General features: G+C 40.8%; 2 protein-coding genes across 2 annotated transcripts; one reads left to right on the top strand and one right to left on the bottom strand.

Annotated features, from left to right (window-relative positions):
* Positions 1-448: 448 nt before the first annotated feature.
* On the bottom strand, positions 449-12,588 carry LOC117512717 (eukaryotic translation initiation factor 4E type 3-like). Its single transcript, XM_034172899.1, has 7 exons — positions 12,163-12,588; positions 8,540-8,612; positions 5,815-5,909; positions 5,655-5,715; positions 2,677-2,743; positions 2,391-2,546; positions 449-2,295 (listed from the first exon to the last, which is right to left on the bottom strand). Exons 1-7 carry the CDS (start codon positions 12,285-12,287, stop codon positions 2,249-2,251), a joined length of 624 nt encoding a protein of 207 aa, XP_034028790.1. The 5' UTR covers positions 12,288-12,588; the 3' UTR covers positions 449-2,248.
* An 87-nt stretch (positions 12,589-12,675) lies between these two features.
* Positions 12,676-26,391, top strand: LOC117512716 (serine/threonine-protein phosphatase 4 regulatory subunit 2-like). Its single transcript, XM_034172898.1, has 7 exons — positions 12,676-12,725; positions 18,505-18,598; positions 19,078-19,115; positions 19,236-19,307; positions 19,463-19,612; positions 23,806-24,014; positions 25,228-26,391. The coding sequence occupies exons 3-7, from the start codon at positions 19,084-19,086 to the stop codon at positions 25,398-25,400; spliced, it is 636 nt and encodes a 211-aa protein (XP_034028789.1). The 5' UTR covers positions 12,676-12,725; positions 18,505-18,598; positions 19,078-19,083; the 3' UTR covers positions 25,401-26,391.
* The last annotated feature ends 217 nt before the right edge of the window (positions 26,392-26,608 follow it).

Genomic DNA, 26,608 nt, shown 5'->3' with positions numbered 1-26,608 from the left:
ATCCAGCCATAAATTTATTTCCTAGACATATGCTTTTTATACTTTTATATTTTTGGGGACACCTGGTATTTCTCATAAACTATACACAATCTTATGTGCACTGAGGTCATTGTATTGTAACAAATATATTCCTCTCACAAACCACTCACACATTTAAGAGGAAATTTTGAAAAATGTGCAATTTTCTGCTCAAATATTAGCATTACTCTATATGAATTATCTGTAGTAGAGACAGCAGTATTTGTCTGTACCTTAGGGAAAAAAAATAGAGAAAACAGACTAGAAAATCTGTGACACATTGTTAATGTAAAAGTTTGCTTGAAAGCTCATTGTCTGCATTCACAAAATTACATTTAATAGCATAGAAAAAAATCTGACTATTCATGCAGTTTTGCCATAAAAAACATTCAAACACTGCCATTGCTCAAAGTAAGCAAATTCATTTCTTGGCTTCCTGTTAAAATAAAGGGATTTTGAATATATCTGTAGTTATACAGTGGCATGCAAAAGTATGAAACTCTTGGGAGTTTTACACATTTTACCATTACAACATCAGAAAGGGTTTTTTTTTTTTAAATATGTTATTCAAGAGTATGTGCTTCTCTACATCCAAATTTCTCTAACTGATGCCCTTTAAACACACTGAGAAAACAAATTTTGACAGCACGATGTATATTAAATAATGGAATGCATAATCACAGGCACCCTTTAGTACACTCACTGTCACTCATCTTCAACTGCTTACTCCAATTAAGTGTCACGGAGCTAAACTGCCACTTTTACAGCCAGTTTCCTTTAAAAAGGTCAGGGGAAGGATACATGAACATTTCCAAGTCACTGAATGTGTCTTGGACGTCATTTCCATCAATCATTAAGAAATACAAACAGCGTGGTACGCCGTAGTAAATCTATCTGGAGTCAGCTGTTCGCAAAAACTGAGTGGCCATACAAGAAGACTAGCGAGAAAAACCACCAAGACACCCATGACAACTCTGAAGAAGTTATAGGCTTCTGTGGCAGTGAATGGAGAAACTACGAGTAGTGCAACTTTTGCTTATTGCATCACCAGTCACAGCTTCAAGCTCAGGTTTCCCTCATATACTGTACTTTATGGCAAGCTAGCTGAAATTTGATATATTGCTTTTGAGAAACGTTTTAAGAAATTTTAAACATAGGGAAGTCTAAATTCATTAAAAAAAATCTGATACCACATGTAAAAGCCTCAGGGAGTCTAAAGCCCCGGTCACACGGCACTAATGAAGGACACCAAAGCCAAAACAAAATCAGAAATCTGGATTTACGTTGACACCGCTTACCCTTCGTCCAGCTTTGTTGCTGTAACTGGCGCTTTGTCAGAATCTTCAAACTGTTAAAAATGTGAACAAATCCCAATGACAACCTCAACTCCTCTGTATTTCGTTTTACTCTCTGTCTTGACGGTTCCTCATCGTTTGCATAGTTCCCGTAATGTCAGCATTCTGTTTGACTGACATCCAGTGTCCCAAGTCCGACGTCTTGCACAAACGTTGACGATATTCAAATGGATCAATAACTAAAGCTCTGATGAGCTGCACGTGACTCATCCATGTGTGGGATAAAAAGCAATGTTGTCATACAGACTCAATAGCGGCAATAATGTTTATCAACTACTGTAACTATTTATGCACGTTCCAGCCATTTGTGGCTGGCCTGTGTGTGTGCACACATTGTTGTCAAGACAACCAGATCCCGCACCTGCAAGTGCTGCGGACATGAGGACAAGGCTGGCTGCACTCGGACTCGTACCCGCTGTCAGTCACATTACTGTGAATGTTTCATTTTCATTGTGAATGTTTTGATTTAATTTCGTATTCATTGTGAATATTTCGTTTTCATTTCGTTTAAAGAGTCAAGGTCAACATTCACTTCATTTTTCTTTTGTTAGTTTCAGTTTTGTTTCTTCCTTTATGCGCTCTTGATTCACAGGCTTTTCAGTGATGGGAAAAATGCAGGATCATTCGTCCACCTTTTCTCAAAGATTTGTGAATTTTTCCTTCGTTCAACTATCGTCGTGTGACCAGGCCCTAACATTTGCACACCACTGTAAATGACAATAGTGCTCAGAATAGGTGAAATTCCATCACTGGAGAGTCACATGTGGTATGTCATATGAAGCGCTAAGTCACTACAAGCCTCATCTCCAGTGATTTTACGATCCTAAACATCTTAATCAGCCCAATATATACAGTATATTCTGTGTTTCAATATGCTAATGTCTTGATCGACCTCCTTCGAAGGCGTGGTGCTCCTCGTGTGCTGAAATAGAAGTAAGATTACAATGAGACCTGTGGCATTTGACAGTGGTACTTTCCTTTTCAATATGAGACATAATAACAAAGAAAAAAACTTACGTTTGTAAAACACTGCTTTAAAAGATGTCTGTGGAAGGAGCTCATAAATCTTTCCTAGGATGTTCGACTCGTTAGCGCAGGCAGCATTTCCGTTCCAGACCTGGAAGACATCTTCTCTGTCTCTTACACTGACACTAACACCAACCACCTCATCCTCTGCAACAAGAACAGCAACATTAACACACAATGTGTTCACCAAGTTGCACAGAAATTGAACATTTAACAAAATTTTAAGATACCAGACATATTAGATTGGAACTTTTTTATTTTATTTTCGCATTCGTACCTGAGGGACAGTAGTCACTGAACTGTTCTCCAATGGTCGCCAACAGCAACTCTTTCCAAACAACAGACTATAGCAACATGAACACAAGTTGTTACACCGCAGTGGATATGACATTCTTTCATCAGGTGTGCATAACAAACACAGAAGCACTGAAAGAAATATTATGCTGCCAACATGAGTCAAGTGAGCCTTTTTCTCTGGAGTTGTGCTTTAGTGCTTTCTTTCACAGCTAGATGAGCTACTCGTGTTATTTTTAATAAGCGCAGCTTGTGACAATCCAAAAATGGAAATGAAGATTCTGTAAATCACAGCCCTGAATGACCTAGTGAGGACTGAGGCTGATGGATCTACACTGTAATTGTTCTCATTTACGTATTTGTATTTCTGTTGTCGGACAATTAAATAATGCTGATGCGATTACGGTTAATACCCCGAATCCTCAAAACAAGGTCAATTGACCGAGTCTAGTGTAATTAAGCCATCTACTGTTGAAATGAACATAAGTACACATTAATATCAACAAATTAAATGGGAGATCAGCTATACCTATAAGTAAATGGAGAGCAGTAAGATAAAGATTTGTCTTCCAGCCACAGGCCCCATTGTGTACATTAGGGATACACCTTTTTAATTTTCTTCCTCAGAAACAATTTCCTGTATCATATTTAGATTAGCCTTTATGTATACGCAACTAAAACTTACTATTGAGCTGTCTTTACAAAAACCCATGATTGTACTCTTATGCAAAAGAAAGTCACCCAAATGCAACAGAGTATAAAAATTTCAACTGAACTTTTTTGATCAAATACAAAAAAAAAAACCAAAACACAACAACAACATTGATTTTCATTGTTTTCTAGCAAAAGCTGATCAGAATATGACACAGGACTACAGGGTTGCAAAAAAGTTGTAGCCCTAGAGTATGCCCTGCTGTGCATCATTAGTTAACCCATTTCAGCAGAGCTGAATTCAGTTTGGTTGCTTTTGGTTCTTTCTATTTTATTTCTGCTACTAACAGAAATACATAAAACAATTTTTAGCAAAAAATGCTGCAGGTTTCTCTAATGGGAATTTAGTACATTGAGAAAATGATTAAGGGCCTTCTCTTCCATCCATCACAAAAAGGTTATCCGTAGTCAGTTTATGCCTAACCCCTTTGCGCTCTGATTCCACATCCACTAAGGGCCCTGTCCCACTGGCGTTTAGGAGGATTTGCGTATGGATTGTGCACAAAATTGGCCCATATTTGCCAAACATCCGCAATATCCGTGTAACATGCTTGTATGAGTTGGCCGTCATCCGAACACGTCCGTGATCATCCGCAGAGGCATGCATGTCCGCAGCCAGGATTTTTGAGCTGTTCAAAAATCTGAATGCGGATGACATCCGCCTTACATATTCCATACATATGTACTCAATTCATACACAATACATACTCACTCTATGCGCTGTATATCTGCCGTTAACTGCTGATATCCGCAAATGATGGGGATGTGCGGTTTGACAGTGGACTGGGACAGTGTTTAATACAGATATACTGCGTGCCCATCAAGTCCACATCACAAACTAAAATATGTTGTAGCAAATGCATACAGATTGGCCATGAATAAAGCGTTTTTATTACATCTGCTTTGCAGCTGATTTGCGGACAATCTGTGAATGCATAACAAACACGTCACGTAAACCCAAAGTGTGGCAGAAAGCGACATACCTGCCAGTCAGTGCCGGTCCGGCTGTGTAAATCCACAAAGACGTGGCTGCTGCAATCCAGGACTTTTATTTAACACCAACAAAAGGAAGAGTTGCTGTTTTAGCCACAATTCATGCTGAAGTGTGTTTTCTGTGACACTCTCAAAAAAGAAAAAAAAAAAAAAAAACACCATCTCACACCCAGAGCAGCTTCCCCCCTCCCGCTCCCCAAACTCATGAACAGTTAACCCTCACATGACAACACTCTGTGATCAACTTGTCCAAGTCCAGCATTTGCTCCAGAGCCTGTATTGTTGGTGTGAATAGTGATACCGACGGCCCGAGTGCGCTTCTTTTGACTGCAATGCAGATGCCGTGCACGCGCAACACGTGCGCGATGCATTCATAATACACCCGCTTACTGCCGTGATAAACTCCGTAATTCATACTGGGACATTTATCATTTTTTGGCCATTTTTGTTGCGGACGACAATGAACGCCTGCAATTTGTATACTCAATTCATGCACAATTAATCCTCTCCCCAGTGGGACAGGGCCCTAAGCACGCAAGTAGATGTGGATGTGCTCCAAATCCAATTGCACAATGCTCCTTCCACAGACCTTGCACTGCAGATCACAGAGATAGAGCTCTAAATGTTTATCAATTTACACATCTTCTGACAAAATTATAAATACAGGTTATTGGGAATATGTTGGCTGTATGCAGGTTAGTAATTTTCAGCCCCGGAAGCCCCCGGAAGACCCAGGACACGCTGGAAGGACTATGTCTCTTGGCTGGCTTGGGAATGCCTTGGGGTTCCCCCGGAGGAGCTGGGGGAGGTGTGTGTGGATCGGGAGGTCCGGGAGGCTTTGCTTGAGCTGCTGCCCCCGCAACCCAACTCCGGATAAAGAGGAAGAAAATGGATGGATGGATTTATTTATATAGTGCAAAATTGCAATCTGCATAATGTGAAGGCACGCCACATACAGAGTAGGGAGACCTCATGAGTTTTTATAACGTACCCCCAAGAGACGGTACTAGGTGACACTGGCAGGGAAAACTTCCTTTTAAACAGGAAGAAACCTCAAGCAGAACCAGATGTGAAGCATGTCAAATTATTATTCAAAGAGAGACCTAGTGGCAACAGAACTTGTAAGTAGATGAACAGATGCAAGCAGTTCATGCCAAACTTGGTCACCTGCTTAAATAAATACAGACATAGCATTCATTAAGAGGGCCTTCCTCACACTGGCCCCAATAAACACTCAACATCATTTTTACCACTTACCGTACACTCTTTGGGTACTTTCATTTTCCAAACACCACCTTTTGCATTGCTTTCTTCTTCCCTGTCAGAAATTCAACAGCAAACATCAAATATACTGTGCTGCCTTTAGTCTAGTTTCAAATAATATGGATACACTTGTTCATCTTCAAGATAAACTTACCAAAGTGGTTTTCGTTCTCCTCTCATCAGGTGATAGCTACATCTCAGTGGCAAACTGGAGACACTCGGTATGTTGTTGTAAACTCTCCAAAAGTTCTACATAAGGAACACAGAGACAAACAGGTCATGTCACTGAAATGTTGCTTCAACACAAGGAATACAGACAAGTGGCTGGAAAATGGACTTAAAACTTCTTAAACAAAACAAAACTTTAAACAAATCTCATATAACTTTCTTGGAATACGAAGAGTTTGGATATTTCAAGTCCTTTACAAGGTAACTATTAAAACTAAAGAAAAAAGTCAGATATCGGCAATGAGGTCCACTGGCACCCCTGCTTATCTCTGGATAAAGTTGCGTGAAGTGGATGACAGTTGAAAACTCCTCATAAATGGGATGCCGGTCCTTCACAGGTTTCTTCCCCAGCCAATGCCAGTACCCATTTACAGCAGGGTGGACTGAGAAAATGCAGATTAAGTGTATTAACCACGGACACAGAAAGGTAACGTGAACGGAAATCAAACCCAAGTCTGCATATTCGCAGCTCAACTCCTTATCCCACTGATCTACCTGATTTACACTTATTAAAGCTAACAACTAAGTTATTATAATTTAAAAAAATTAATCAGAAACCACAGAGGATCTGTTTAGGAATGAGTCCTACATTTTCATTTCAATAATTCAAAATTCAGTAAGTGTTGTTCTTAACGGTTAAGTGAAACTTGAATTGTTTATGGCTTTATTTCAAATCAAACTATTCTGGTTGGGGGGGGGGGAGGGATAAGACATACCTATTTAACTAATTCTTCAACAACAGCAACAACAAGAACAAAAAAAAATCCATCTGTGTACTTGCTCTAAGGGTTGGTAAGGTCAGACGTTACTTGTGTGAAGCACCTTGAGGCAGCTTTGTTGTGATTTGGCGTGATATAAATTATATAAATGAAATTAACTGAAATGAATTCAAGCATGGTTCCAGTTTCTGATACATGATGATTTACTCCTGATTTCTATTTTATGTCACTGAAATTAAACTAATATATCTGAGTTTTAAAATACTATTTGGACAAAGCAAATAATTTAAAAACATCACTGGAACTTAGGATGTTGATTTTGAAAAAAACATTTCCTGATTTTTTTTAATAGATGAAACATTTAATTGGCAGCTTTATCATGAAAATAATTAATTAGATGTTGAACATAACGTAAAACTCAAGCCAATAAAGACCTTAGTTACAGAATCATACACCGATTAGCAAAATGTTTCCATACCAATATATACTCAACAAAAATATAAACGCAACACTTTTGGTTTTGCTCCCATTTCTCTAAAAAAGATCTAAAACTTTTTCCACATACTCAATATCACCATTTCTCTCAAATATTGTTCACAAACCAGTCTAAATCTGTGATAGTGAGCACTTCTCCTTTGCTGAGATAATCCATCCCACCTCACAGGTGTGCCATATCAAGATGCTGATTAGACACCATGATTAGTGCACAGGTGTGCCTTAGACTGTCCACAATAAAAGGCCACTCTGAAAGGTGCAGTTTTGTTTTATTGGGGGGGGATACCAGTCAGTATCTGGTGTGACCACCATTTGCCTCATGCAGTGCAACACATCTCCTTCGCATCATCCGTGAAGAGAACACCTCTCCAACGTGCCAAACGCCAGCGAATGTGAGCATTTGCCCACTCAAGTCGGTTACGACGACGAACTGGAGTCAGGTCGAGACCCCGATGAGGACGACTAGCATGCAGATGAGCTTCCCTGAGACGGTTTCTGACAGTTTGTGCAGAAATTCTTTGGTTATGCAAACCGACTGTTTCAGCAGCTGTCCGAGTGGCTGGTCTCAGATGATCCTGGAGGTGAACATGCTGGATGTGGAGGTCCTGGGCTGGTGTGGTTACACGTGGTCTGCGGTTGTGAGGCTGGTTGGATGTACTGCCAAATTCTCTGAAACGCCTTTGGAGATGGCTTATGGTAGAGACATGAACCTTCAATACACGAGCAACAGCTCTGGTTGACATTCCTGCTGTCAGCATGCCAATTGCACGCTCCCTCAAATCTTGCGACATCTGTGGCATTGTGCTGTGTGATAAAACTGTACTTTTCAGAGTGGCCTTTTATTGTGGGCAGTCTAAGGCACACCTGTGCACTGTGAGGTGGGATGGATTATCTCAGCAAAGGAGAAGTGCTCACTATCACAGATTTAGACTGGTTTGTGAACAATATTTGAGAGAAATGGTGATATTGAGTATGTGGAAAAAGTTTTAGATCTTTGAGTTCATCTCATACAAAATGGGAGCAAAACCAAAAGTGTTGCGTTTATATTTTTGTTGAGCAGTAGCTCAAAGACATAAACAGATATAGTAATGATTCAGTATGTCAGGCACACAAAATATTCCTCTAAAGGGAAAAAAAACATCCAAGTTACACCGGTATAACAGCTTTCAACTTGTCTGACACTTTTCAACAAGCTGACAGTATACAATGTGTTCTGCACATGTTGCTAATGTGTGGTGATGATATCTTTAATACTGTACACCCCCCCCCCCCCCCCACCAAAAGCCTTGGACAAGAAAGCTTAGTATACATCCCCAAAACATTTTAATAACAGATTATTATGTAGTACTAGGCAAGCTTGGTTTTGGTATATTTGGATAGGTGGAGGTTGCTGTGTGGGGGCGAAATACACCCTGCAAAAACTTTAAATCATCTTACCTGGACGGTGTCCACTGTGTAAATTTTCGTCAGGTTTGACTCACATTCAGCTGCTGTTGTACCTGGAAGGGATCTGATAAAGACAGACAATTATGTTTCGTTAAATTCCACTATCATTTAGGGTTATAACTAGTGATTTTTTTCCCCAAATGTTCTGTTATTTTGTTATAAAATGTTACCACACCCCACAAAAAAATTCTTAATTTCCCAGAAGTCTTACAAATAATTTCTTTTGCCTGAAATATAGTCAAAAAGCCAAATATAGTTTACAATTATATAAAAAAACAGCTGCATATCTTTAGTAGAAATACTACAATTATGTTACTGCACAGTTTTGATTGCTATATCAGATTAAAAAGATTAATCACTTTTTGAAAATTTTTCTAACAATTTCCTGCCAATAGACTATTAACTGCAGTATTATACGTATAAACAGCCTATGTCAAATATTTCAAGTCCATTCCGGCATGTTGCAAATACACTTTCGTCAGTGCGACATTACTCAGCCATGTGTCACTGCACTGATCTCAGAGCAGACACACTGAAGAGGGTGATCAGATGACAAATAAGCTTGTAAACAACTAACAGTATTGACCTGAGAATCACAGAATATTTATTTTTGTTTAATGCCAAACAATTAATGAATGATAATTAAAAAACAGTAATGAGAAATGGCAATTCTAATGTACACCATTTAAATTTAATCTGGCAGGAAAACATACCAGCAAGACACACATCCAGGATGACTCAGCTAAAATAGAAGAAAAGTGGTCTGTCATAAAAGGCTAGATCTGACTGAACAAAGTGTCCATTAGTCCAGACCTGTGATGGTTCCTGTCCACCTACATGTCCGTACTACTTCCATCTTACTTGTATATGTACATCGTGTGTCTGTGAGTTCGAAGTCTGTAGCCGACACAGGTTAATGCTCAGGAAAGAGTCGGGGCCAGAGTGATCTCACTGTATTTACCAGTTCACTGGAAGTTCCATCAATCAATGCTACTGTTACGATTGTGACTTGTGTTGTCTTTGTGTGTACATGTTTCAAGCATATCCTCTTTTAATGTAGTGAATTACAAAGTAACAGCATTTGTTGCTTTTAAGATATTGCTTATACATAAGCAATAGCTAGTGTAAGCAACTGTGTTACCAGGACAAGGAAAAATACAAATCTGGTACAGGGCAATCTAATTATGTAACACTTGGACAAAAGCACCTGCCACGTGATACGTTTGCCAATGAGACGTGAGATAAGAATAGCCAGCATGGGGTCAAAGCCTCACTATGTACATAACACAGAAAGATACAAACATTCATAGCAACAGCCTTAAAAGTACTGCTAGTGATATGGCACTATATACAAACCATGACTTGCTATTAGCACACCACCTATTGCTATTTAAACTACCCAACGTCATGATTTATGCACAATCCTTAAACCTAAGTTTTGATCTTGGAAATCATAAGTTGCGTCTTGTACAGCTTCAATACCATGATGTCCTTCTTTATCTTGCAATAATCACAGTGGTTTGTTATTGGATGGCATATGATTCTGGTGGGTTGTTATTGGATGGCGTACGATTCTGGCGTGTTGTTGTTGGACAGCATACAATTCCGACGGGTTGTTATTGGAAGCCACACGATTCTGACGGTTTGATATTGGATAGCGTATAATTCCAACAGTTTGATACTGGATCGTGTACAATTCCGGCATGTTCTTGTTGGATAGCATAGGATTCCGGCGGGTTGTTACTGGAAGCCGTATGATTCAGACGGTTTGTTATTGGATAGAGTACGACTCCGGTGGGTTGTTAAGGTGCGGTTACACATAACCAAGATGCGTTTCTTACATTCCTGACATTCTTAATGTGACTTCATGCATCTGAATAGGTTTCTTAATAGTGCGTGTTGGTGCGTGATATTCCTGATATTCGTGGAGCATGTTTTTGCCTGTCAAAAAATCTTCCACGAATGTCACACACCACCCTCATTTCGTCTCACATCGTGGAGGTCACGTCACGTCGTGAGTATTGATCCTTAATAGAACGTGTCAATGTTCGTATTGGTTCCTGTGATGGTTCTTGGAGCCCAAACTGTCACGCGTTATTATGAAGTGACACGGAAACTGTCAAGTTTTGACACGACTTGTAACACGACGTCACATTTCACTGCTCGCCACGACAAATCAGTTTTCTGTCATGTGCGCACAATTAAACTCTGCTCCAAATGTCGTTCCACAGTTCCTGCTGAAGCTCCTCAGGATGCTCCTGCAGGTGTTCCACCTGCTGTTGCAACCGATGAGCAGGAGAATGAGTGTGAGCAACCAGAGGAGCGAGAGGAGACTCACGTGCAGCCAGACATCTCTGCACCTCCTCCAGTCCGGCGGAGGAAGAAGCGTGCGCACAATTAAACCCTGCTGCACCGCATTCAGTTTGATTGCTGACACCAAGTCGGCTAAAAGTCTAATTTCAGTGCTCTTCAGCGCGCTCCTGCAGGTGTTCCACCTGCTGCATGTGCCTGATGTTTGGGAAAATGGGCGAGACGAGAGCCGCATGAAGCCACACATCTGGCTCTGTCCGTCTCCTCCTCCTCCTCTCTGCGCCACTCCACTCCGCACAGAGCCCAACTACGCATGCAGTCACAAAGTTCTTCTGAAAAACTGGAGCAATCTGAATTTGGTTGGATGAATATGGGTGTGTGTGTGGAGACAATTCACCTCGTTCATAACGTGACAGAACTTAACGATGCGCTGTTACGCGCAACAACACGGAACACTATTCTTGACCGTGCATAATGGTTCCTGATAATTCTCCAGCAACACGTGCCGTTAATCGTAACGCGTGTAACAGGTTGCAGCAGTTCCTGAGGACACCTGACGCCTCTGCCTCGAATCATCACATTCGTGATCAGCGGCCAAGAATGTGTACTTCGTGGCATTCGTGACTTGTCGTCGTTATGTGTAAATGCAGCATTATTGGAAGGTGTATGATTCCGATGGTTTGTTATTGGAAGCCTTACGATTGCGGCGGTTTGATATTGGATGCCATACGATTGTGGCGGTTTGATATTGGATGCCATACGATTGTGGCGGTTTGATATTGGATGCCATACGATTGTGGCGGTTTGATATTGGATGCCGTACGATTGTGGCGGTTTGATATTGGATGCCGTACAATTGTGGCGGTTTGATATTGGATGCCGTACAATTGTGGCAGTTTGATATTGGATGCCGTACAATTGTGGCGGTTTGTTATTGGATGCCATATGATTGCAATGGTTTGTTACTGGATGCAGTACACATTGTCAGAATACAGTATATCAATAGCCACTTCAAAATTTTAACCAACATCAGAAATTCCAAACAATTACAACAAAAAGCACAATAACTAAACAAAATACAAATTAAGTGTTCAGTCATTATCTACCAAATCTGAGCTGATCACTATTGACATGCCCTGTTTAAAATCCTTCCAAGTGGAGGATTTGTATATGTAGGTCAGAGAGAACAAAATAAGCAGAAAAGCTACATTTTCTTAACATTAGCAGTACAAAGTACATCCAAGTCCGACAAGGCCACTTCTAAAAGGTTTATCTGGTAGCTGGTGGTTTCTGCTCTTGATTACCTGTCCAACCAGAAGGTCCATGGAGAATGTAAAGGCAGAATGTGGTCTTCATTCAACTCTGTGTCTTCTTTAATGTGAAGATTGTGTTCTAATGTGTTGAGCGCCACAGCTGCTGGCACTGCCATCGTTTACAAAGAAACCCACAGCCCTCTGGACAAATGTAGCCCGCACAAGCCGCTATGATTATAAATAGGTTGTTGTGGTATAATTAACCCCGATCAGACGCTGACTCACTGGACGTTTCACAACAACAGAAGAAAAACAACAACAACAAAACCAAACCTCAACAACACGTTCGGTGACACCTACAACCTTCACAAAGTGATATAAAAGCCGACTTAGTAAAAGCGAAATTCACAAATGCACTATCAACAAACAGTAACTGCTAATTTTAGAAAAGCGAACTCATCTCAAGTGCTGTGAGAGATTTCTGTCTCTGTCGCAGGGCTTCCGCAAATGTGACGTCACTCTTCACGCATGCGCAGTTGAGATGCTAGCGGCTAACAAGCAAGCATTTCCTGTTTGAGCGATGGACGTCGACGTTTTATTGGAAGCGTGTCAAGGTATTATTTAGATTTTTTTTATTGTTAAACTAGTTAATACATTCGTTGTAGGTGTTATATAATACTTTTGAAAAATAATGTTTGTGAGCTCACCGTTATGTTGCTGTAACTGGGCTTATCAAAGTAGCGTTTTGTTCGACCTTAAAGTTTATATTTTATTGTTCTCTCTCCATAGGGCAAAAGTTCTTTTTAATGCAACATTCTGACTTGCTTATTCTCAAATTTGTTATGTGTCTCAAGCAGAAACTGGTTGTTGTGTTTACCTCACAGCAGGTTCGTCGCACATTCACAAACACATTGCTCGTGATTTTCAAGTCTCGCATCACATCTCCTGCAGCAATGATGATAGTGAAGCCACTTTCAACAAAAGACATGTCAAAAAAAAAAGTGCAAACTCGTGTTGAGTTGGGTTTGGACTTATTATAGCAAAAGCATTCAAACAAGTGGTGCTTACATGACAGCATTTTCCAGTAAATGATAATTGGACTGTCTTTATATAGCGCTTTTCCATCTGAAGATCAAAGCGCTTTATATTGATGTCTTCCGTTCTCTCTCTCACACACACACACACACACACTGTGATGTCAGGGTGCTGCCATGTAAAATGCACACCGGGAGCAACTTGATCTTATTGATCTGTCACACATTTTGTTTTGGATAGATCAGTGGGTGATTTCACACATACATACAAGTGGGGTAAAAAAGTATTTAGTCAACACCTGATTGTGCAAGATCTTCTACTTAGAAAGATGAGAGAGGTATGTAATTTTCAACATGGGTACACTTTAACTATGAGAGATGAAATGAGAGAAAAAAAAAATCCAGGAAATCACATTGTGGGATTTTTATAGAATTTAATTAAACCATGGTGGAAAATAAGTATTTGGTCACCCACAAACAAGCAAGATTTCTGGCTCTCACAGACCTGTAACTTCTTTAAGAAGCTCTTCTGTCCTCCACCTGTTACCTGTATTAATGGCATCTGTTGGAACTCCTTATCTGTATAAAAGACACCTATCCACAGGCTCAAACAGTCAGACTCCAAACTCAACCATGGCCAAGACCAAAGAACTCTTGAAGGACACCAGGAAGAAAATTGTAGATGTGCAGCAGGCTGGGAAGAGTGAATCTACAATAGTCATGCAGGTTGGTGTGAATAAATGAACTGTGGGAGCAATTGTAAGAAAATGGAAGACATACAAGACCATTGATAATCTCCCTCAATCTGGGGCTCCACGCAAGATGTCGTCACATGGGGTCAAAATGATCATGAGAACGGTGAACAAAAATCCCAGAACTACACGGAGGGACCTGATGAATGACCTGCAGAGAGCTGGGACCAAAGTAACAAAGGGTACACACTACGCAGAGAGGGACTCAAATCCTGCAGTGCCAGGTGTGTCCCCCTGCTTAAGCCAGTATGTGTCCAGGCCCGTCTGAAGTTTGCCAGAGAGCATATGGATGATCCAGAAGAGGATTGGGAGAATATCATGTGGTCAGATGAAACCAAACTAGAACATTTTGGTAAAAACTCAACTCGTGTTTGGAGGAAGAAGAATGCTGAGTTGCATTCCAAGAACACTATATCTACTGTGAAGCATGGGGGTGGAAACATCATGCTTTGGGGCTGTTTTTCTGCAAAGGGGAGAGGATGACTGGTCCGTGTTAAGGGAAGAATGAACGTGGCCATGTATCGTGAGATTTTAAGCCAAAACTTCCTTCCATCAGTGAGACCATTGAAGATGCAATGTGGCTGGGTCTTCCAGCATGACAATGATCCCAAACACACCGCTCGGGCAACGAAGGAGTGACTCCGTAAAAAGCATTTCAAGGTCCTGGAGTGGCCAAGCCAGTCTCCAGGCCTCAACCCCATAGAAAATTTGTAGATGGAGTTGAAAGTCCGTGTTGCCCAGTGACAGCCCCAAAACATCACTGCTCTAGAGGAGATCTGCATGGAGGAATGGGCCAAAATACCAGCTACAGTGTGTGCAACCCTGGTGAAGACTTACAGGAAACGTTTGACCTCTGTCATTGCCAACAAAGATTTTGTTGCAAAGTATTGAGTTGAACTTTTTTTATTGACCAAATACTTATTTTTGACCATAATTTACAAATAAATTCTTTAAAAATCCTACAATGTGATTTCCTGGATTTTTTTTCTCATTTTGTCTCTCACAGTTGAAGTGTACCTATGTTGAAAATTACAGACCCCTCTCATCTTTCTAAGTAGGAGAACTTGCACAATCAGGGACTGACTAAATACTTTTTGCCCCACTGTACCTTGTTTGGTTTTGACTTTCAGACTTTTCAGTTATGTCCAAACCAAAATAGCAGATGTAAAAGTTGACTCGTACCATGGTCAGGCCCAAAGGATCAAAATTTGGTGCAACTGAAAGAGGTGGTCTCGGTCCAAATCAACGTGAACCATGGTCTGTTGTGTTTGCAGTGTGGAAACACTTTTAGGGCCTGATGTTGCAAAAAACAGTGTAAGGAAAATTGGTGGGGAATAATACAGTGAGGCTTATTAATTTACTCAATTAAAACCAAGTGACTCTGTGCTGCTGTCCATCTTTTCTCCTCGTTAAAGATAAAACAGCCATGTTTCTGTGTAGGCTCTCAGTTGTCCAGGTGGTTTCCATAGTAGAGAAGCTTGAATCTTCGACTGGACTGGGTTGCTTGTCGCGAGGACGTTTCGCTTCAAATCGCAGAAGCTTCCTCAGCTAAAATTCTTGCTCTGGTGGTCTGACTTCTGTCTTGACTCTTGTAGAGAAGAATAATCAAGAAGTCACAAAAGCTGGAGTTTTAAACCTAACCAGACCCCTCCTACCGAGAGGCAGACTGCTATAGGCCAGTGACTAAACAATAGCTCTAATTAGTACCTATTGTGCTCTAGTTAGCACCCTCCTAATGACAGGGCAGCTGTCCCTCCGAATGATGGGACGGACCCTCTCTTGATGGCTCCCTTGATGACTCTGCTGATGACATGAATGACTCATTACCATGAACAAAAGACTGAAACTGCTTTGACCTGAGTACCCCATTGAAAACAGGGGATAAAGTGTGTCTCAGACCCCCTCCCCGGTTAAGGCTGGGTTTCATACGTTTCAAAAAGAATGCCTCCTTGACCCCTCTCTCAAACCATTTCTTCTCTCTGGGTAATATTTTAACTTGTCCTCAAATGTGTGGTTAGTGTCTTTAAGGTGGAGATGAACTGCAGACTGAGGTCCACTGGCGCCCTCTCTGCGGTGCTGGTATAGCCTTTTTATGTAAAGGTTGCTTAGTCTCACCTATGTAGTGTTCGTTACAGTTTTCCTGACATCTGATAGAATACACTACATTGCTCTGTTTGTAACTAGGGATCCTGTCCTTAGGGTGAACTCATTTCTTCAGACAGCACAAAATCCCAGTTTACTTTAAACCGGTTAACACCTTGAGACAGAAAATAGTTCAAATTAGTTCACAGGGGGTCTGAGACACGATTTATCCCCTGTTTACAATGGGGTACTCAGGTCAAAGCAGTTTCAGTCTTTTGTTCATGGTAATGAGTCATTCATGTCATCAGCAGAGTCATCAAGGGAGCCATCAAGAGAGGGTCCGTCCCATCATTCGGAGGGACAGCTGCCCTGTCATTAGGAGGGTGCTAACTAGAGCACAATAGGTACTAATTAGAGCTATTGTTTAGGAGCTTGGTTCGCATTGCTGGTAGTAAGTCAAACCTGTTTCCAGTGCACGTTGGCCTCCGCCAGGGCTGCCCTTTGTCACCGGTTCTGTTCATTATTTTTATGGACAGAATTTCTAGGTGCAGCCAGGGTGTAGAGGGAGTCTGGTTTGGGAACCACAGAATCTCGTCTCTGCTGTTTGCGGATGATGTGGTTCTGTTGGCTTCGTCAAATCAGGACCTTCAGCGTGCACTGGGGCGGTTTGCAGCCGAGTGTGAGGTGTCCGGGATGAAAATCAGCACCTCCAAATCCGAGGCCATGGTTCTCGACCGGAAAAAGGTGCTTTGCCCTCTTCAGATCAGTGGAGTGTCCTTGCCTCAAGTGGAGGAGTTTAAGTATCTCAGGGTCTTGTTCACGAGTGAGGGACAGATGGAGCATGAGATCGATAGACGGATCGGTGCAGCGTCTGCAGTGATGCGGTCGCTGTATCAGACCGTCGTGGTGAAGAGAGAGCTGAGTAGGGGGGCAAAGCTCTCGATTTACCGATCGATCTACGTTCCGATCCTCACGTATGGTCATGAGATTTGGCTCATGACCGAAAGAACGAGATCGCGGGTACAAGCGGCCGAGATGAGTTTCCTCCGCAGGGTGGCTGGGCGCTCCCTTAGAGATAGGGTGAGGAGCTCGGTCACTCGGGAGGAGCTCAGAGTCGAGCCGCTGCTCCTCCACATCGAAAGGAGTCAGTTGAGGTGGCTCGGGCATCTTTTCCGGATGCCCCCTGGACGCCTCGCTGGAGAGGTGTTCCGGGCACGTCCCATTGGGAGGAGGCCCCGGGGAAGACCCAGGACACACTGGAAGGATTACATCTCTCGGCTGGCTTGGGAATGCCTTGGGGTTCCCCCGGAGGAGCTGGGGGAGGTGTGTGTGGATCGGGAGGTCTGGGTGGCTTTGCTTGAGCTGCTGCCCCTGCGACCCGACTCTGGATAAAGCGGAAGAAAATGGATGGATGGATGGATGGATATTCTACCAGATCCAAAAATTTCAGTATTTTAGATTCAAGAAACAGGTGATTTGTGTGGCTCCTGAAGCTGACATTATGCATAATCCTAATGGCTCTTTTTTGAAGACATACCCAGGGCTGTAAAGCCATTTTATACTTGTTCCCCCACACTTCAGCACAGTAACTTAAATAGGGTAATACCAATGAACAGTACAATAAATGTAATGATTTTTTTGTCAAGCACATATCTTGCTTTAGTTAACACTCTGATGCTTTTTGCAAGTTTAGATTGCACATATTTGATGTGTGCTTTCCAAGAAAGCTTTTCATTGACCAATACTTCTAAGCACTTTATTTCTTTAACCCACTCTATATCTATCAGGAGTGCTTCAACTTTTCTGTTTTTGCAATGTTAATCTAGAGGCCCATTTTGAAGAGCACCCTATATTTTCACTGCAATAGATATTTCCTAACCCAGAGAAGAGTTGATCCTGTCTTTATAAATAATTTTGTGTTGAGTGTCATTGGAAATGTAATCCTGCCAATAAATGCCCAAAATTGTGGATTTTTTTGTTCAATGTAGTAACTTAATTTTTTGTGATTAGTAGCACAACTGTAGGCGTAAGCATCAGTAAGTGAATTGGTTTGCAACATTACTGTCTTTGATGCCATGATAAACTGAAGCATTTTCAGCTTTGATTATTTTTTTCTGCTTTTTGTCTTAATATGGATAGATACAGATGAGGACCAGCGAACCTCCAGTTGGTATCTTTTAACATAATAATTTGCATTTATTTTTTTTATGTATTATATAAACCATAAGGATGGCAGGGGAACATGTCTGGGCACATGTAAAGTAGGCCTTTTGTTTACACAAGATTTATGAAGACTTGTTGCTAATCAGAGGGTCCTTTGGCTACTATGGCCACTGTTGCTTTTCATAGAGTTTGTAAGAAGGTGTTCACATCTGGCTAGACTGATGATGATGGCTATTGTTATTTTATTTATTTATTTGCTGATTCAGCTTCAGTGTTAAAAAGGATTTCAACAATATTGGTGATGCTAGTTGTGAGACTAACTAAGTAGACTAGAGCTAAGTATATTTCTTGGTAATTTTTAGCACCCCGTTCACGATCCAGCGTCTCTGTGAACTGCTTGTGAACCCCAAAAGATACTACACAGAACCAGACAAGTTCCTCAGGGGTTTGGAGAAGGTGAGCATTCATCAATGCTTTGTATGAAATTAGCTTAGCATCAAAGATTTACAGTGTTCTTTGTGAACAGTCAGTTCTTACTTCCACAGATTATGTGTCACAGAGGTTTTTAAACCTTGTCCTTTCCTTGAAAAACCTTAGAGGATCCAGGAGGATGTCTATGATGAACTGGGATACTCCTTCAATGTGCTGTGGTCTTGTTTTAACCATGGCAGTATTTTCAAGATGTTTGAAAAATACTTTTTTTTTTCTGTCTTGAACTTTGACATAATTTGATAATCCCTTGGATTTCTGTGTGTAACATCGTACATTCAGTGACATATCTGGGAGGTTTTCCAGAAGTGAAAATGTTGTGCTGTGGTTAGGCTTCATTTGATTTTGAACACATCACGTGGTACAATTATTACTGTTTTATTATTATTATTACTATCATTATTATTATTATTATTATTACAGTTATTACTGTTCATGCATTACAGAATGTAATGGTGGTCAGCTGTGTGTATCCTACACTGGAGTAAGTACATGAGTTGTTAATATTTTAATTGTTTACAGGCAAGAGTTTTAGTGTTGAAATGCATGTCAGCTGAATTAGCATACAAAGATACAATAAATGTTGTGTGTTTGTGTTTTGACGGAAAAATGTGGCAACAAGTGTAAAGGGAATGAATGGAATGTTTCCTGGTAATTCTTCATTATATTCAGGCAGGTAGGTGCATTACTTGTCAACTTGCTGCCTCAGATATAAAATGTCATCAAAGTGTTTTGTCTTACATGTCATTTTGTAATCTTGCTGTTTCTCATGTTTAGGTATGAGGTGGTTTGGCGTGCTTGAGAATTCTAATTTTAACTGTTCTTCTGCAGTGAAACTGTGAATGGATCAGGTACTCCAGAACCTCTTGGCAGACCAAAGCTGTTATTGTCTGCTTCGCTTTCAGCTAACGGCCTTCCTGACTGCACAGCCAGAGAAAACCCACTGCAAACCACAGAGGAATTGGCCAAACACTGTATAAGGTTATTTATATATCTATCCATGCATCCATTTCATGGTCTTTAGCAGTGTGGCCATATTTCACCAAAGCAAAATATGGTAAAAGTGGAGTGTTATTTTTTTTTTATTATTATTATTTTTTTTAACAGCAAAAATGTTGTTGAATGGGCAGGTGGGTTAGTCCATTCCTGGCAGTAATTTAAAAACAATAAATGCTGTCATCTTGTGAATTGCTATATTTATATTATTTAATATGTTTTGCTCAGTTCTAACCCCAGCCAGACCAGACAATCACTAAGGGCCTTTGGGCAAGGTCCTTAATGCTGGAGTTGCTCCTGGAGTGTAATGAGCACCTTGCATGGCAGCACCCTGACATTGGTGTGTGTGTGTGTGAGTGAGTGAGAATGGGTGAATGAGAGGCGTCATTGTAAAATGCTTTGAGCTTCTGATTCAGATGGAAAGGCACTATATAAATGGAATCCATTTACCATTTATATTAAAAGAGCACATATTAAGGATGAAGTGATTAGCTGGTAGTTAACTTTCAAGAAGTAGAGATGGATCCATTGCAGGGGTCACCAGCCGTGTTTCTGGAGGGCACCTGCAATTTCAATTTTCAATCAATCAAGTTTATTTATAGAGTCCTTTACAACACTCAAAAGTGACCAAAGTGCTTTACAACAAAATTTAAAAACAAAATGTAATAAAAACAAATATCCAACAATAAGACCATTACAGAAACAGTTATATAAAAAATGCATAAAAACAATTAATAGCATAAAGTAAAATGCCATCATGCTACTGAGTGTTAAAAGCCAGCCTGAACAAATGCGTCTTGAGCCTGGACTTAAAAAGCTCTAAGTCAGAGATGATTCTCATTTCAGGGGGCAATTTAATCCAAAGTTTGGGCCCAGCAACAGAGAAGGCCAGATCACCCCAGTCTTTAGACCTGGACCTGGGCACCTCTAGTAAAAGCTGATTTACAGACCTCAAAGACCTGTTTGAGACACGAGGATGCAAAAGCTCAGTCAAATAAGGTGGGGCCAGGCCATTAAGGGCTTTAAAGACAAACATCAAAATTTTAAAATCAACCCTAAAAGAGACTGGAAGCCAGTGCAAATTAAAAAGAACTGGGGTGATGTGCTGACGTCTTGATAGGTTTGTTAAAAATCGGGCTGCAGCGTTTTGCACCAGCTGGAGACGACTCAGAGATGTCTGAGGAACTCCGACATAAAGGGCATTACAATAGTCAATTCTAGAGCTAATAAAAACGTGGATAGTTTTTTCAAGATCAGTGTGGTTTAAAACCTTAGGTAAAAGACGCAACTGATAGAAACTTGTTCTTACCATGCTGTCAATTTGTTTATCAAATCTAAAAGAATTGTCAAATACCACCCCAAGATTTCTTACTATAGGTTTCAAAGATGCAGACAACAAACCAGAACCTAGAAGAGCAGGGTCATCAAACAAAATGTAATCAGTTTTGTCCTCGTTCAAATGAAGAAAGTTTTGCTGTAACCACAACTTTATATCAGCCGTGCAGTCTGACAAACGTTTGATAGCGTCATTTGTATTTGAAGAGACTGGTCATCTGCATAGCAGTGAAAAGACATGTCTCTCCATAATGGAGCCCAGTGGTAACATATAGAGACAAAACAAAATGGGGCCCAAAATGGAACCCTGGGGTACTCCACAAGACAAGGTTACAGCAGAGGAGGACAAGTCACCTATCATGACAGAAAATGTTCTGTTCATTAGATAGGAACTAAACCACAAATTATATAGCACCAAATCACAACAGAGTTGCCTCAAGGCGCTTCACACAAGTAAGGTCTAACCTTACTAACCCCCAGAACAGCAGTGATAAAGAAAAACTCCCTCTGAGGAAGAAACCTCAAGCAGACCAGACTCAAAGGGGTGACCCTCTGCTTGGGGCCATGCTATGGACACAAAGTACAGAATAATTCACAAAACGAATATACAGGAAATGCAGTTGGTGCACAGGAAAGGAGGGTCTCCAGCACAAAAACCTCACCCATCTCTGGATGGAGCCGCACCTTAAACAGAGAGAAAAAACAGAATCAGGCATCAGAAAGACAGGAAATACAGTATAATTTGCCAGCATTAAACAACAAGAAAAATGGAAAATACTAAGGTGATCACCGGCCAGTAGCCGTAAGCTTCACTAAAAGACCCAGAATTTAGGTAAAGTTGAGGCCACGGCATGCTCCGTTTCCTAGTAAAATGAATTAAAAGAGTAAAAAGTGTAAAACAATACTATACCAGAATGCTAGCTATACGAAAGGGAAAATAAGTGTGTCTTAAGTCTGGACTTGAAAGTCTCCACAGAATCTGACCGTTTTATTGACGCAGGGAGATCATCCCACAGAACAGGGGCATGATAAGAGAAAGCTCTATGACCCGCAGACTTCTTAATCATCCTAGGGACACAAAGTAGTCCTGCACCCTGAGAACGCAAAGCCCGGGGTGGTACGTAGGGTTTAATTAGGTCAGCTAAGTAGGGAGGTGCCAGTCCGTGAACAATTTTATAGACTAGTAGCAGAACCTTAAAATCTGATCTCACTGGAACAGGAAGCCAGTGAAGGGATGCCAAAATGGGTGTAATGTGATCGAACTTTCTGCTTTGTGTCAAAAGTCTGGCTGCAGAATTTTAAACCAATTGGAGACCCCAAATGCTGGACTGTGGTAAACCAGAAAATAGAACATTGCAGTAGTCCAATCTAGAAGAGATAAATGCATGGATCAGGGTCTCAGCATCAGCCATAGACAGGATTGACGAATCTTCGCTATATGTTGCAGGTGGAAGAAAGCAGTCCTCATAACATTTCTCATGTGGAGGACAATGTAGGATCAAAAATTACCCGAAGGTTCCTTACTTTGTCAGTGTGATGTATGACACACGAGCCTAGGCTGAGCGTCAACTGCTCAAATTGATGCCGGTGTCTCACTAGACCAAGAACCATCATTTCAGTCTTATCAGAGTTTAAAAGTAGGAAGTTTCTAGACATCCAACTTCTCACTGATGCAAGGCAATCTTCTAAGGATTTTATGTGAATGAGATTACCAGCAGTTATCGGCATGTATAACTGAGTATCATCAGCATAGCAGTGAAAGGTAATCCCAAAACGCTGCAATATGTGCCCAAGGGGTGCTGTATAAAGGGAGAAAAGCAGGGGGCCTAAGATGGACCCCCGTGGAACCCCAAATTTCATGCCACTAAGGTTAGAGGTAGTGTTACTGTACAAAAAACAGTGAGAAGGACTGGTCAATATGACGTCAACCACAAAAAACAGTGAGAAGGACTGGTCAATATGACGTCAACCATGCAAGGGCACTCCCAGTAATCCCAAAATGATTTTCCAGCTTATCAAGTAGAATATGATGATCCACTGTATCAAATGCAGCACTGAGATCTAACAGCACCAGAACCGTAGTGGTGTCCAAATCCATTGCAAGTAGAAGATCATTCACCACTTAAGTGAGAGCTATCTCTGACCTGCCCTGCATGTTTTCTATCTTTCCCTGTTCTACTCCCAGGTAATTAACTTTATCAGGTGTGCTCAGCCAATCAAGAGCTGAAAAACACCACTTTAAAAAATTCAAGTGTGACTTGAGTAGGTAGATGTGGAAAACATGCAGGGCAGGTGCTCTTCAGGAACAGGGTTGGTGAGCCCTGCCATAAACCATACACCAGGGGTTGGTGACCCCTGATTTATTGTCTACCTTGGTGGTTACCATCAAGGACCCTGTGCGGTACTGTGGTGTGGTGGTCACAATGATCCCAGTGCATGCTACTAGATTTGACGTGGCTTTGATGCACTAGATCAGTTGCAAAAGTAACTGTTTTGCTTTAAAATACCATTGACGTGTCTGCCACCTGCTGAGCATGCCAACCTGCCGGATTGTTTAGGAATGTGCATCCATTTCATCGTTAAAGGCTATAGTCAGTGCAGGGTCTGTATGTGCACATGCACATCCCATTGCTTTTGTTACATGTACAAATGTCCATTGTGAGGATGGTGTGAAAGGAATCCTGTAGAGCTGGTGATTATTGATGCCAAAACACTTTCTACACAAAGAGTCTTCTGTCTTCCCCATTTTTAGAAAATTTACACTTTGCTTTACTGTTTATTTTTGTCAGGAGTAGGTGTGTGATTTACTCAACTAATTACTTGCAATTCTTTCTTTACTCCAGTGATTCCTCACTCTCCCAAGGTGAAAGTAATTTAAGCATTGGTCTAAAGAACAAACATGGAAATGAGGATTCTGAAGTTGACAAGCACGAGGTCAAGAGGCTTAAGTCTGACAAAGATGGTGGTGAAATGGAGAGTGAAGAGAAGGAATTGTCTTCTTTTAAATGGGTTGAGAGACTGGCGATACCGGAGCATTTAAAGGACTCTTGTGGTACGTCTTTTGGCTTGGCTATGGCAGATAATTGGTAAATGCTGCTTGTAGACTTGGAAGTGTTTTGCACCATGGGTATCAGTCCAAGAGTTTTAGTGTAACAAAAGGAAATTTTGCAGAACGATCTAATATTTTCAGGATAGGTCCAGAAAAAAGGTGTAAACTCACATACTAGAAGTATCCAGAAATCCCCCTGACAACTTTTTCAGAATCCAAGATGGTATCCAAAATGGCCGTCATGTCACTTGTTTTTATCTATCTTTGCTTCTGCAAAGACTAAAAGCTTAACTGAAATGACTAAGTGTACATATTAATGCATGAGAAACTACAATGACATGTAGATGTTTTGCTTATTGGAGATGTCAGAAACTGATAATGACCGTATTATAATCAAATTCAAAAGCCTGTGTGTGTGTAAAGACATTTTTGCTTCTCAAAAGTGAGAGCGTATGTGTTTTAAGGTCAGAGAAACTATGCAGTCATTTCAACTTTTGGTGTTGTCAGAAACTAATTAGATGATGTCTATATTTGAATCCAAGTGGCTGCAGTTTTATTTCTTTAAATAAACTTGCCTATTGATAGGTCAGAGATGTCGCCATTGAGTATAAATTTTTATGACATGCTCCAGGTACCATTTCCCTCAGTCTTCACCTTGAAGTTATGTAAATAAATATGTTGAACCCTCGTAAGGTTGTGCCACTACTGTTGCACATCATCATCATCCACTATTGCTTATAAAACATATTTAGACACATAAATCAGGTTCCTTACCTTTCCAGAAGCAAAGATAGACTGTAAAAAACAAACAACAAAAAAGAGTTTGATTTTGAAAAAGCCACAAGCAAGGGATTTTAGTGTGTGATTCTCCACTTTTCTGCACCTGTCCATAAAATTTTTGCTTTTTTTTTTTTGCAAAATTTTCATCATCAGCTCATGATCTTGGCCTATACTTGCGATCTCTCAATTCAGTCTAGTTATACAGTGCCAAATCGCAGCATAAAGTCCCCCAAGGGGCCGCACAAGAGTAAGGTCTAAACTTACACACCCTCTGAGCATGCACATTGACAACAGTGGTAAGAAAAAACTCCCTTAGGAAGAAACCTCAAGCAGACCAGAATCAGTCAGTGAGCATCTGCTTTAGTCATGCTAACAATTCTGAAGAGATTCTTTGTAAATCAGAATGTAACAAAGTGTTATCTGCTCTGCTTTTCAGAGTCCAGCAGCATGCTGACAGACACGTCTGAGGGGATGACTGCCTTGCGACTGAAGAACGACAGCACTGAGGACCGTCCTGATCAACCTGCACAGCCTGAGACAAGTACAGACTTTGAACAGGACAGCACTAATACTGAGACAAGCCACAAGCGTGTCCAATCTTCAAAGTAGTTGTTCAGGTGGCCTGTCAGTAGAACATGCCGCTGACAATTGAAACATCACAGAAACTTTACTTGATCCTATGGAACAAGACTAACTGCAAGTGTAGCCAAATGACTGTTATGATACTATGTGATACCAGTAGCACTGTGGACTTGAGACCCAGAGGAACTCCTCACAGGAGGAGATTTTTATTCCCTTCATTTGCAGCCATTTCAGACCACACATCCATCGGTCTTTAAACTGGAAAGAGGCAATTTATAGATGATTATGAAGACATCTTTTTCCACTCCTCAATAATAATCCCCCCCGACTTTTATACATTTATAAACCAGCCTTTATTTTTGTATGTCCAAAATAATAATTTTGATATTGTAATATCTTTGGCTGAAGCATAGCTGTTTTGATTGTCTTATATTTGAGATCTGGGTAGCAGTGTTGCCTCACAGCAAAAAGGTCATGGGATCGATTCCCACACGTGGCCTTTCTGTGTGGAGTTGTTCTCCCTGTGTTTGCATGGGTTCCCCAAGAGAGCCAGGCAGACAGAAAGTTAATTTGGCTTAAAGCTGCAGTGTACAGGATTTAGGAGTGATTATTAGCAGAAATGGATCATTATCATAGAATCTGAAAAATATTGTTGTTTTTTTTTATCACTTTGGTTGCTGCTACAGATATTTGGGAATTTAAAAAAAATACAATACTGATATCTGCTGATATAGGCATAAAAAAATGTCATTGTTCCTAACAGTTTATTATAAATCCTTAATGATGAAGAAATGTAATGGTGATTTACAGTGTAAACATGAACTTTATTGTAAATAACTATAAATATAACAACCATACAATGTACCTCACTCTGCCTTCACTTGGCTTGGCAGTCGCTGTGTCACATCACTCATAAAATAGATTTCTCATCTGTCTTGGGGGACCTTGTTGTTGCGTAGTGACCACTTGTGTGGTGTTGTTACAAAATGCCCACTGTGATTAAAAAAAATGAATGGCAGCTGGTTGCTTTGCCTCTGTCTCTTGTTGCTAATGTGACCAAGGGATGATGGGAGTCTCGGCCATGCTTGATGGCATTATCAATGATGCGGTTGGCGTGTCCTCTGCTCAGCAAATTATGTAATGACACTATTTCTGACAGTCAAAGTGTTTTTCTGCATTGTTTAATCAGTAAAATATCTCCAAAAATAATGTTGATACCGTGATGGTTGTGAAAG

The sequence above is a fragment of the Thalassophryne amazonica genome, chromosome 6, assembly GCF_902500255.1.
Source record: "Thalassophryne amazonica chromosome 6, fThaAma1.1, whole genome shotgun sequence".
Taxonomy (NCBI): Eukaryota; Metazoa; Chordata; class Actinopteri; order Batrachoidiformes; family Batrachoididae; genus Thalassophryne; species Thalassophryne amazonica.
This window is presented reverse-complemented; position numbering and strand designations above follow the sequence as displayed.